This window comes from Tympanuchus pallidicinctus, unplaced genomic scaffold, assembly GCF_026119805.1.
Source record: "Tympanuchus pallidicinctus isolate F22 unplaced genomic scaffold, pur_lepc_1.0 scaffold4, whole genome shotgun sequence".
In the NCBI taxonomy this organism is placed as follows: Eukaryota; Metazoa; Chordata; class Aves; order Galliformes; family Phasianidae; genus Tympanuchus; species Tympanuchus pallidicinctus.
This window is the reverse complement of record NW_026294758.1, coordinates 24,342,839-24,356,050: the sequence shown is the minus strand read 5'-3', so window position 1 is coordinate 24,356,050 and position 13,212 is coordinate 24,342,839. Positions and strand designations below refer to the sequence as shown.

Genomic DNA, 13,212 nt, shown 5'->3' with positions numbered 1-13,212 from the left:
ATGAGTAGTAGAGAAGTAGATTTACAGAATATCTTCCTCTAAGATTTGAAGGTTTATGATGTAAATGGGGGGGGGGGAAATTATGGAATGCTGCTGCTTAGGGAAGCAGTGGAGCAAGAACTTCAGATTTGTCTCACAGGTTGTTTGGAGGCCTCCTTCAAGAAGGTAATATGTCTAGAAGCCCAGCTGAAGTGCCTCTGTACCAATGTATACAGTGTTGAATAAGCAGGAGGAATTGGAAATGGTGGTGCAATTTGTATTTGTATTTGTGTGTATATATATATATATATATTTGTATTGCTTCTAGCTGGAAAATGCATTTCAAAGGTTAGCAGTTATGTTCTGCTTTTAATTACAATTAGCAAGAAGAAATGAAGTACGTAGAAATTTTCATTTATTTTTTTCATTTAACTTTGATGGTATAGGAATAGAAGTTCATCTATTCTGCCTTCTGTTCCCTAGAACTGGTATTTGAGTATAAAGAAGAGATAGTTTTAATCTTTCATGTGATAGCCAAGGAGCAAGATCCTTAAAGAATAGTTTTTTTAATAGAAATCAAGAATTACTTCTAGAAATGAGACTCCATTTTAGTAGTATGTATATATACAGAGAGACATTTATAATTATTTAGGTCTGCTGCTTTCCTAGGAAATAAAGCATACAGCAGTGTGTGATTTTTGCAGAGAGCTTCAAGCCAGAAGTTTGTGTTATAACCTTCATCAATATCAACAAATGGTTATGTGGCTTGAGTCGTGAATGTGGGTGCTTACGTAACAGGACCTCAGGAGTTCTGGGTACTGGAGTTCTGCTGAAGCAAATGCAGACGAGCAGACTTGTTACTGAGATGTATTTGCAGCAAATAAATGTAATTTTAAAATATTTTTAATTTAGAAGGAAAACTCTGCTATTTCATGCATTATGCTATGAATAGTGCACATCTGATGACGATTGTGTGGAAATGTGAATGCTCGTTTTATATCTGTTTGATTCAGGAAATAGGGTAGGTAATGATGACAGCGATAGTGGGATGGAGGACGAAAGATCCAATGTGGCACTACTGAAGCTAGATGAATGGCTCCATTTCAAATTGGACTCTGAAGTAAGTAATGTTCAGAGAAGCTCTGAATACTTTAGAAGGTGGAGTTAAGACTGGGTTAGGAAACATTCAACATTCAGATGCGGTAGTAACGCTATCTTGCAGAAGAGTTCAGAACAGTTTTTAGATAATATGGAAGTTAAATTCTGGTCTTCTAAAATATATTGTTTTTAATATAATAATATTAAAATATATTTAAATATATATTATTTCTATATAAATATTAAAATAATATATATATTAAAAATATATAATAATTATATAAAATATAAAATCATTTGAGTTATTATGCATAAGAAAATGATCTCCCTTAGAAATTAAGCTCTTCCTTCAAAATCGTGTAATACTTTCTTTTCTCCCTGTCAGTCTGTATTCCTACAGGATAAAAGTGAAAGTGAAAAATAAGTTCTGTAAGTTGACTGTACAATTTTGAATTTCTCGCAGAGCTGATTGAAATGGAAAATTCTAGTAATGACCTCGAAGCACCTTTTTTCTTCCATTTGTAGGAACTGAGTAGCTTTCTTTAAATCTTTTTTTTTCTTCCTGCTTTACTGGTGGTTGAGTATGGCCCTTTGGCTTGCACTCTGTTCATCATAGAATACCAGATGCTGCCTGATAAGAGAGTGTATACCTGTGTAATCTAACTTTCATTAGTGTTTAACAGTTTGTATTCACGACAGGTTGCTGGTTTGCTGATGCAACTCAAACTCAAGTGGCATAACTTACTTCTGCGCCGTATGAGAGCTCCTTCTAAACCTTGGTCTCAAGCTGATGAAATAACTATAAGAACAATTGTATCTGTTTTAAGTACTGAAGAACAGTTTGCGGGATTGCTGCAGCCTTCAGGAGTTGGTCAGAGGCCAAGGCCTGTTTCTTACAATGAACTTCCTTCAGCACCTACCTGGAGGTCAGCCAGCACCTCAGCAGAAAATGAATTATCTGATGATTCCTCTAATGCTGAAAAGTAAGCTCCTGAAAACTTATGATTTCACTGATGAAAGTTCCATATGTGTGCCTGCTGTATGACAGTACAGGTAAGAGCGTTCCTGAATTGTGATCTCAGAGAGATCACAGTAAGTAAAAGTAGTAGCGGAAAGTTTAGCATTCTAAACTGATGCGTGATGAGCAGTATGCATTTCTTAGATTTGAAGTGTTTGATATAGTTTGTAATTTCTGTAATGCATGTAGTTATGTGATACGCTACTGTGTATACCTTAGTATTTCTGTGATTGCTTGCCAAACCCTTGTATATTAACACCATTTGGTACCAACCTCTACGTTTAGAGTTCTGAGGAAGTCTGCACATCCAGGATTTCATCAGCCAAGGAGATACAAAGAAAAAAATATTTTGTCTTCCAAACGAACATCAGATGAGAAGTCAGATCAGTCATCAGTGAAATCTACAGGCAGCAGTTCCTGTCCTAGCCCACGTGCTAGTCCTTCTCCAATGTCTGGAAAGGTAGCATTCATAAATTACCCACTTTGATATCCACTCTGAATTTCAGAAATAAGTTCACTGGTAACTTTCAATAGTGCTGTGCATTACATGGATAAATTAAGATCTTTGTGTTTTGATTTTTAACAGCTGCATAGCACTTTTTTTTCTTGCAGCTTTCAACCTAGACTAAATATCCTCATGAGAATTTGAAATTTACATTGCAGTTAATGTTTTATTGCATCAAGTCTCTCTTTTTTAAAAAAATTTCCATTCCATCCACTAATTTCCACTGAAGTCTGTCTTGAGCTCAATCTGTTTCAACTGCGTGTCTGGTGATTTAATGCTGGTAGACAAGGAGGCTCAGGCAGAGATCAGCGAGGGAAACTCAGTGCACACAAATCCATGTGTCCCAGTGGGATGCACCCATGAGTTCAAAGGGAGCTGGAAACAGTGATTGCCCAGCCACTCTGTCATCATGAGAGGTATTGGAAAATGGGGAAGGTGTCTGTGGAATGGAAGAAAGCCACTGTCAGTTCATCTTCAAAAAGGGGATAGGAGAAGGAGCTGGGAAACTCCAGGCCTGTCACCTTGACCTCTGTACCAGGGAACGTCGTGGAAGAGATTATCTTGAGTACAACCACACAGCATATGCAGGACAAGCAGGGGATCAGGCCTAGTCAGCGTGGGTTCATGAAAGGCAAGTCCCACTTGACTGTCCTCATCAAGAGGCCTGTGGAAGTAGTCTGCTTAGACGTGCGTAAAGCCTTTGACCTGTTTCTCCCAGTATTCTCTTGGAGAAGACAGCAGCCCATGGCTTGAACAGGTACACTGTCTAAAAACCTGGCTGGATGGCTGGGCCCAGCTCATGGAGGTGGATGGAGTTAAATCCTCCTGGTTACTAGTGGTGTTTTGCAGGCGTCAGCATTGGACCTGGCCTTGCTTAATGTCTTTGATGATTTGGGTGAGGGATTGAGTAACACCTCAGTGAGTTTGCAGATGACACCAGGTTGGGAGAAAATGTTGATGTGCCTGGGTGCAGGAAAGCACTACAGAGGGATCCGGATGGGCTGGATCAATGGGCTTAGGCCAGCTGTATGACCTTGTAACAAGATCCAGTGCCAAGTCCTGCATTTTGGTTACATTTGGACTCCTTGGTTCAGGGAACTTTTAGAGAGTATCCAATGGATGGCCACAGAGATGATGAGGAGCCTGGAGCATTTCTTGCATGAGGTAAGACTGAGAGACCTGAGATACCAACCTGGGAAAGATGAGGATGGGCACAAGCTGGAACACAAAGTTCCATCTGAACATGAGAAAGAACTTCACTCTTAGGATTGACAGAGCATTGGAATGAGCTGTTCAGAGAAGTTGTGTCGACTTCTCTGGAGGTGTTTGAGACTAGCGTGGATACTTTCCTGTGTAACATACTCTAGGGAACCTGCTTTAGGAGAAGGGTTGGACTAAATGATCCCCTGAGGTCCCTCCCAGCCTCTGTGAATCTGATTTGTGGGCCTTTCCTGGGCTGCGTAGAGCTTCGGTTCTGTGTCTGGAGCGCCTCCTCCCCTTCTCTTGCACAGGTCTCAGGGCCTGCAGGGCTGCTTCTCTCCCATTTCTCACTCCTCTCTTAGCTGCTGTTGTACGGTCGTTTTCCCTCTCTTAACTCTGATCCTCTCAGAGCACAGCTGGTGTCTCCTGTGGCTCAGCTCCGGCAGCAGCGTATCCCTTTTGGTGCAGTTGGAGCTGGTTCTGCTCTCGCATGGGACGCTGCTTAATTCTGCTTGCAGAAGCTTCCATGCAGAGACCCCTGCTACCAAAACCTTGCCACGTGAATCCAATTCAGTGTCTTCAAACAGTAGTGCGTGCTGCTAACTCAGGAGTCCAGGGAGAGTACAGCATTACGACTTGCAGAAAAGATGCCAGAATAGGTAGATGAGCTGGATGCGATTCGTTGTTGTAGTTTTGATTTTTTTGTTTTTGGAGAAAGGAGATAAGTAGGGGAAGAAATCTTGTTTGTTTCCTTTTTTATACTCTCTGAATGTTTGTCTTTTTTTAAATTTATTCCCTGTTCTTTGGAGAAAAAGAAAACCAAAGCAGCTCTGACTTCTGTGTTTGACAAACAGCTACCTTGTATTAATTCTATGTGAAAATTTAACAGAAGATGGGAATGAAAATGCAATAACATCTACAACTTATCAGAATAGCTAATGGACTGTTATGTAATACAGTGTTATTGTTGATGTTTTTATGACATGTAAAACTTTGCTGAGTCTTTCAGTGTAATCACAAGTGACTAATAGACTTTGCTCGTGGTCAGATTTCAGAGAGCATCTTTGAAGAGGAAAAAAGAAAGATACTTTTGATTTTTCTAGATTAAACATTTTTATACATCCAGCTGCTTGAGGGATGTAGTGAGATCACCCTAAAACTAATTTGAATGTTTAGTCTTCAGTGCAATCATTATTGAATTCCACAGTTTAAAACTGTGTTTTTCCTTTTGTGTTTCAGTTTTTGTTCCAGAGATTTGCTAGGATGTCTTTAGAGATACAGGCTTGGGGAGGAATGGCTGGAAAGCTGCCTGATGGAAAGGGACCTTGGTGTACCGATGGACAGTGAGCTGAATATGAGCCACCTGTGCCCTGGTGGCCAAGAAGGCCGATGGCATCCTGGCCTGTATGAGAAATGGTGTGGTGAGCAGGAGTAGGGAAGTCGTCCTGCCCCTGTGCTCAGCACTGGTGAGGCCCCACCTCGAGTACTGTGTTCAGTTTTGGCATCTCAGCACAGAAAGGACATGGAGGTGCTGGAGCAGGTCCAAAGAAGAGCAGCAAGGCTTGTGAAGGGCTTGGAGAATATGGCCTGTGAGGAGAGACTGAAGGAGCTGGGGCTGTTTACTCTGGGGAAAAGGAGGCTGAGAGGAGACCTTACTGCTCTCTTCCAATATCTGAAAGATGACTGCAGCGAAAGTGGGGTTGGTGTCTTCTCACTGGTGACAGGAGACAGGCTGAGGGGAAATGGCCTCAAGCTGTGCCAGTGGAGGTTTAAGTTGGATATGAAGAAAAACTCGTTTACAGAAAGGGTTGTTAAGCACTGGAATAGGCTCCAGGGAGGTGGTTGTGTCACCATGCATGAATGTATTCAAGAACCGTTTGGATGTGGTGCTCAGGGACATGATTTAGCAGAAGGTTGTTAGAGTAATATGGTTGGACTTGATGATCTTGAAGGTCTTTTCCAACCTGATCAATTGGTTCTGTGATTCTATGGCAAATAGTTCTTCAGACCGAAGGAGTCTTAAGGATCTTTACGCAACTGTTCTCTATTTATGGCCGTGATTCTACAAAGAGCCAACCTATCACTTGTTTGCACTTTACTGAATTAAGCTTAGAATAGAGAGAATAAGAATCTTTGTTTTTAGAAAGGCACAGGATATGTGGTTCAGATGTTCTTGTGTGTAGCGGTGGTCTGTTCAGTGAGAATTGTCTTCTTAAAAAATGATGTCTTACTGTGGATGGAAAGAAAGCTTGAACTAACTGGGCTGATGTTTTGTCTTCTTTCAGCCCTATTTAAGACAAACAAAAATCTTGTGCAGGGAGGTTCCAATGTATGTCTCAACAGCAAAGAGAATGAGTTCTTCCAGAGAAACTGGAAGTAATCGCCTTTGTCTGTCTTGTTCCAGGAATTTAATACAGAACAGACTTCTCTAATTCTCTGCTTATTTCTAGGAGCTAGACCCGCAAATTGGAGAGCAGTTGCTCCAGCTCTGGGATCATACTACTTCAGCAGGAAAAAGCTCAACTGACAACGTAAAGTAATAAAACAGAAGTAGGTATTTCTTGTATTATTTGCTTTTTGTGATAGAGGAGAAGCTATCTATGTGCAATTTAGCTTGACAGCATTTGTCCTTGCAGCTGTTAAGAAATAAGAGAAGGTAATGTTTGCTAACTGCTTGCTTTTTTTTCCAGCCCTGGGTGTCAAAACATTACTTAAAGCCAGAAATGTGCCTACAGTAAGAAGATGAGGAAGAAGATGGTGCAACAAGGCCTGAAAGTGTTAGTGATGCTGTGCAGCTAGCACTGGAAGAGTAAAAGGAAATAAAGTTGACTGTAATATTTCTCATGTATTAACAAAAATCTTAACGTTGTTCACCCGCCTGATTTCAAGTGAATTATTTTTTTCTAAAGTAAAATATTTAGTGTGTAGGTGATTTTCAGAAATAAGGTTAAATTAAGAACAAAATCTGCAATTGTGCTTACTGAGTTTTAAATGGCACAGCAAGTACAGTTTGAACTGTTGAAGTACACAGTTACGTTCAAAGCTTTTTCAGCATGAGTGGTAAAGAAACCAGTGTAATAATTGGTCTTGTGGGATGTTGAAATTAAATAAATTTCCTTTACTAAAATGAATGAAAGATTTCCTTAAGTATTAGTTGACGTTCCATGTGAGAAATCAATATGTATTCATACAAACAATTGAGCAGCTGGAGAATATAGAAGTTCACTGAAATATGTAAATCAAAGGGAGTGTGAGACTCCTTTGAGAGTTGTCTTGTTTGAGGTCTGCTCCCAGTTTGTAGTTTTACACCTTGTTAACGATGAGCGTAGTTTACTAAGTCTCAGTTGCGTGGTAATGGGTGAAAGTCAAGTAGGGCCCCACTGTGGGCATTCTTAGGAGGGGATTTGGGTTCATTAAAAAATAACTGCCAGCACAGCTTTCTTTGATTACCGAGTTTCTCTTCACAGGTTAAGTTCTTGCTTTGTGAGATTAGTGTCAATTCACTCTATTTGCTGTCAGCACGATGTTTGTAGTTGATGTTAAAATAAACACAGAGCGTTTTCTGCCTCTGAGCCTGCTCTTTTGGTGTTGATGTCTACTGAAGTGTTCCTAGGGAGTACAGAATGCTCCATTCATTCTTGCGTGCTGTGTAGTGTCTGCTATGCATACCCAGTTGGTATTGACTTCACAAGTCTGCTTGGATGCTGGTAAAGCTAGTATTGCCTGACAGGGTATTTCTGGAGAGCACGTATGCAATGAAGGTGTAAGTCTGTTGTCATGTTCTCCAGTACTGCTGGGCTGTAGCATGCAAAACAGCGTGGACTTGTATTGCCTTGTACAGTATTTTGGAGTCCTGTGCACGTGAGGGTTAGAACTGGATGGGTAGCAGGAGTGGGATGTGACTGGTCAACAGGCTGAGAGTGTGTGAGATATTATTCTGTTAACGTCTGTGTGTCAAAGCTTGCTGGGGACACAGATGGACTTGTTCAAGTCCCGAGCAAGGATTGTGAAATCCTTTGTGAGAAGGACACAGATGAACAAAGTCCAGGCAAGTCCTGGGCAAAGGTTGTGAGATCCTTTGTCTGGGGGACGTAGATGGGCAAGGCCAGGGGCAAGGAGAGCGAGATGAGCTGCAGCTAAATAGCTGTGAAGTGCTCCTTTGTGTGGACTTATCTCAGGATGATGGCCATCTCAGGCGGTACTCAATGACTCTTGCTCAAGGCCCATCCTTGTCTCTTGTCTCGTAGGCAGGAGAACAAGGAGGATAAAAGAGGAACTGAAAACCATGAGGATAGGTTTCTGACAACAGATTGCTCATGAAGAACGGAGGTTTCTGACAACAGACTCCTCATGAAGAAGAACAGAGGTTTCTGACAAGAGATTCCTCATGAAGAACGGAGGATTTCTGGTAGCAGATTCCTCCTGAAGACGAAGAGGGATTCCTGACGATCAGATGCCTCGTGAGGTGACTCCTGCATGCTGTCGAACTCCCTGATTAGGTTTGGTAATAAACTGGATGGAACAACATATGAACCGTTGTTTCTTAATCTCACGCCGGGTACACAGATATTAAAAGAACCTCCTCTCCCTCCTATAAATTGGAGCGAGACATTTTTTATTGGCGTAGTCGGCAGGATACCCGCTGTGAGAGTGTTGTCCTTCCAGATATAGTTTGAAACTTTTCTCCTGGAGTTGCAAGGAGCGATAGTTTTGAAAATGTAGGCGTGAGTCCTTCTCCAGGAAGACCGCTCCATATTCTGAAACTTTACCTTTTATGTGTGTACCTCTCGGGGATGGATTTTGAATACTTGCATTTTGTTTAATACGTGTGTGCCTCCTCGGGAAGACTTCTCTGGTTATTTGGTGACTGAAGTGCGAAACTTGAAGCGATATTTTGTGACTTAAACGTTTGTGCCTCTCCAAGAAGTTTTATTTACTCTTGAAACCTAGAAAGTGTTGCTTTAGCTTCACATTTTTTGTGCTCCCCCCAAAGAAAGGGAGGAGTGATTGGAGCATTTGCATTTGTTTAGGTGTGGTGTATCTCCCTGGGAGGAGCGGTAAGGAGTAACTGAGCTTTTGAACACGTGTACCTCCTCCTCCCTTAGTATGGATCTTTCATTGCATTAAGAAATGAGTAACAGTATTGCCAGTATGAAAAGTGAAGATGTGTTATTTGACCTTTTAGAAAAGCATGGTGCTCGTCCCTCTTTGTCAGGGGTGGACTGGGCACGCCAAAATTGGCATAATTTGCAGAGTGTTTTGGACCGCATTAGTGTCTTACAGAATGAGGCTTGTACACGAGCTGGAAAAGGAAAGGCGTTTATTTGTGCCGTTCTCGGGGCTGCTTTAAAAGCTGCCGTGGAGTTCTGAAATGAAAAGCATTCGGCAGAACTCCAAACCATAGAAGCACTACAGGAGTTGGTTAGAGTTACACAAGAATTGGTGAAAACTCTGCAGAATCAAATAGTTAATCTCGAGGAACAGCTAGAAAGAGAGAAACATAATTCAGCTTTGTTGCAGATGGCTTTCAAGGAACTGTTAACAAGTAAAGATACTACTGATACTGTCACCCATAGGTTGCCTCAAGAAAAAACTTCTCCTCAGGAGGAACTACAAGAAATAAAGGAAAGACTAGAGAAATTAGGAACCCCAATAGCCCCATTGCGTCCCTTGATAAAAACAGAATATACCTTCAATAACAGTGAGGATCTAGATCCTCAAATGAATGTTAAGGCAATTCCGTTCTCGGCCACCGAACTAGCAAAACTCAAAAAGGACTTTAGCCGCTCTCCAAAGGAATCAGAAACAGAATAAGTATGGAGGGTGAGTCTCACTGGTGGCGACCAGATTCGGTTAACAGAAAAGGAAGCAGAAGGTTATTGGGGACCAGGAGTATTTTTAACTACTGGTAACAATCGTGCTCCCTGGTCATTAACGCAAAGGGCTGCCTATTGGGCAGGTGGTCTCAACCCGTTAGAAAGGGGAGACCCTCTTGCCATTACTGGAACAACTGGCCAATTAGTAGAGAGCGTACAAAAGGCTGCTTGTCTCCAACTGATGTATGATAGAAAGCTGCAGCCGCATCATGAATCGCCCATGATGATACCTGTTGATCCTGAGAGAATGACCCCTTTAATTAGAGGGCTTCCGGAATCACTGAAACCCATAGGCATACAATTACAAGCAAGGATACAAGCCATGTCACAGGGAGAAAGAACCCGGGCAGTGTTAGAAGAAACTGTAACCCCCAACCATCTGCAGTCAGGATGCAAAGTATGGACGTGGGGGGAGGTAGCCCAAGAGTTAATTAACTATGGAAGAAAATATGGGACGGTGGTTTCTTTTCCCAGTAAATCTGAGCCCAGAGGTGTAAGGCTTGCAGCAGCCAGTCTTGCCCCCAGGCCACCTTGCCCAAAGCTCAGTGGGTCTGGAAGGGTCTCATTGCCAGTAAAAACCGGTAGGCGGAATATCTTTCATAAGCGTAATGGACTTTGGACTCTGGGCTGGAAAAGGGGCATTCCACGAAATTTGATGGATGGATTGACAACAGATAGGTTAGAGAAATTAGTTAACTGGTGGCCAGAACAAAAGCTCGAGAATCTTGAGGAAAGCAAAACCGCAGGTCCTAGGGTCTCTCCCAGGGAACCTGAACGGCTATCCAAGCCATTAGGAAACTGATGCCTCCGCCCCTCCCAAGTGAGCGGGGTGAGGGCGGTGAAGGGTGGATGCATGAGAAAGCTCACAACAAAGGGGAAACACTTATCGCCTGGGCCAGCCTGTGTCGATTGGCTCAGCTAACCTGAGGCCTGTTTCCCTAACCTTAACGGGATACCTTAACAAATATCCTTGGAAGGCCAAGGACACCGCGAAAAAGGAATATAAAATTAACACTTGCTGGAGGTCCCTCATTTTTTAACCATATTAACAAAGCCCCAAAAAAAGGGCAAGTCGGTGTCTCCTTTTATTTTTTCAGAATACTCCTATGGACTTTGACTGAACACAGAAAGGACTCTAATGTTTTGTGACAGAAATATGGAAAACGTGATCATGTTAGAATGCTGAATACACCTCTTGATTACACTTTGTGTTTTGGTTGCAAAAGTACTATGTTGTGTGTTGTTGTGGGTAGTAATGTTGTATCTCTATTTGTTATTGGTTATTGCCAAATGTATGGTTGTCTCTTTTCACTTTCTACTTTTTATTCATCATGTAACATTCGTGTCACCACTCCCGAGGTATCACCGAGTGGTGTCTGTGGCAAATTGATATTGTGTGCTGTTGCAACTCTTATGTTTGTACCGTGTATGATTCCATGTTTTACTCATGGATTTATACAACGTGTTGTATCTTCCATGTATTTTGTAACTACTTCAACTGATGATGGACAAGTCCAACAGATCAGGGCAACATTTGTAACCAAGCCCAAGAAATCGTTTGTAGTAATTGTATAACGATTATCTTCCCCTTCTCCCCTTCTTCCTTCCCCCCCTGCTTCTTTGCTGTCTTTTTATGTTCTCCCTTTTCTTTTCCTCACCACCGTGGAGGGTCACTTGTGCTTTGTTTCAAGCAATCTTTGAGCCACGGGGTGGTGTGAGAATCCTTCTTTGTTTTTTTTGGGCTCAAAGCTTGCTTCCTGAGGTTTTTCTTGTGATAAGACTCTGAGTGACTTGCCAAGGAGGCAAGTGATGGGTGCTAACCGTGTGACAATCGATATTGCTTTGGGAACATTTGCAAGCCCCTTCCCCCAGAGCTGCTTGCTCTGTAGAAGAGCGGAAGAGAGTGCTCAGGAGTGTTCACTGGGGAAGATCTGGCCTGTGACCAAACCGCTCCAGCTTGGTGTGGGAGGCCGGGGGATGATACCATTGCATCCTGCGAAGGCAAGGTACAAGTTGGTGCCTCCCTGCTTCCTCTTATCTGCTGGCAAGGCCAGAAAGTAAGAACAAAGGAGGTTCCTGCTGAGATCCCAGAGCCAGAAGCTGCCACCGCAAGGAGAACTGACTCAACCACCTTGGGTTTGAGCTGTCACTCAAAGGAGAGCTGACTCAACCACTTTGAAGCATTGAAAAAGGTCCATCATCACCATGGCCATCGTCGTCCTTCCTCGTCATCGTTGTCAACAGGACAACTCTGCCTGACGACCCACCACTACTGAGGATCAAAGACTGAACTACGAACCTCGCTGGATCCATGGTGGTGACTATGTCCCTCTTGCTGCCTATAAAGACTCCTCGCTTCTTCTATCTTTTCTATCGCCCTCCTTCCCTTCCCCATTACCCTAATTCATAATAGTGTCCGTCCTCCCCTTCCCCCATTTCCCTAATTAAGTTCTGTAATAAACTGGTCGGACCAACATTTGAACCGTTGCTTCTTAATCTCACACCGGGTGTATAGATAATAAAAGAACCTCCTCTCCCTCCTATAAGTTGGAGCGAGACAGAGAGGTGCTGCTGTGGTGTGACAATAGAAATGACAGTCTGTCCGTGGTTCTTGACATTTGTTTGGAAGTCACGAGTGCAGACGAAGCCGTTTTCTTCTTCCTGCCTGCCTGATAACCATGGTCATGCAGGTCTTCATGTGCACAGGTATTGGAACTGGCCCAGTCTTAGTGGATCACTGCACTTCCCTGTCTTTAGGATATAGGTGATCTTACTACTCATCTGTATTTATTCCTGTGTTGTTATTCAGAGAGAATTACTTATCCCTAAAGATTTTGGTCTAGTAGATGTTACTATAATCCTTGGTACTTGGCAAGGCTGCCTTGAAAGTGTTGCAGTCCCAGCCTACAGTGAAGGTATTTTTTGGTGGGTTTGCTTTTCCCACTTAGCAGCCTTTGTTGTGGGTTCCCTTGTTGTTGTATTGTGTTGATACATGTAAGAAATTTCTGCAACCGTCAGCTAAATGGAGAAGTAGGAATTTACAGCTGTTTTTCTGAGCTGTAGGCATGGTTGATTATATCATCTTTCATTACTCAATAATTACCATGTAGAAGAGATACAACTTACATTGTAGAGAAGTTGGTAATTATTTGCAACTTCTGAAGCAACTGAAGCCTTGAAAAGTCCTCTGTGTGCAGATACTTGCACTAATTTTTAAAAAAGGTTGCTTCTGATCTCCGTAATTGTGAACTGAGCACTCTGTAATTGTAAGCATGTCACAGAGTTGTAGGGATTGGAAAGGACCACTGGAGATGATCCAATCCCACCCCCTGCTAAAGCAGGTTCCCTGCAGCAGGTTGCATGGTGAGGTGTGGAGATATTCTTGAGTATGTCCAGAGGAGGAGATGACACAGCCACTTTGGATGGCCTGCTCCAGTGCTCTGTCACTCTCGGTGTAGAGAAGCTCTTCTCTGTGTTAGTATGGAACTTCCTCTGTTCTAGTTTGTGTCCGTTACGCCTTGTTCTTTTCAGTGGTG

At 42.5% G+C, this 13,212-nt stretch overlaps 1 protein-coding gene and 1 pseudogene across 6 annotated transcripts in view; both read left to right on the top strand.

The window, feature by feature from the left end:
• The window catches only part of YTHDC2 (YTH N6-methyladenosine RNA binding protein C2), a 32,054-nt gene extending 24,682 nt beyond the window's left edge, over positions 1 to 7,372 (top strand). For 3 of the 6 annotated variants that reach the window (XR_008210528.1, XR_008210526.1, XR_008210527.1), the window contains 5 exons: positions 993 to 1,099; positions 1,777 to 2,060; positions 2,381 to 2,555; positions 5,040 to 5,266; positions 6,251 to 6,348. Coding sequence is in view for 3 of the 6 variants with exons in the window: in XM_052700959.1 (XP_052556919.1) it covers positions 993 to 1,099; positions 1,777 to 2,060; positions 2,381 to 2,555; positions 6,251 to 6,340 (656 nt within the window). In the remaining 3 variants the exon portion in view is untranslated. Of the gene's footprint in view, positions 1 to 992; positions 1,100 to 1,760; positions 2,061 to 2,380; positions 2,556 to 5,039; positions 5,267 to 6,250; positions 6,351 to 6,490 lie in introns of those variants that run through there. The other 3 variants (XM_052700959.1, XM_052700961.1, XM_052700960.1) reach the window with 2 other exon arrangements.
• Positions 7,373 to 8,525: 1,153 nt separating this feature from the next.
• Positions 8,526 to 11,626, top strand: LOC128089501 (uncharacterized; annotated as a pseudogene).
• Positions 11,627 to 13,212: the final 1,586 nt, after the last annotated feature.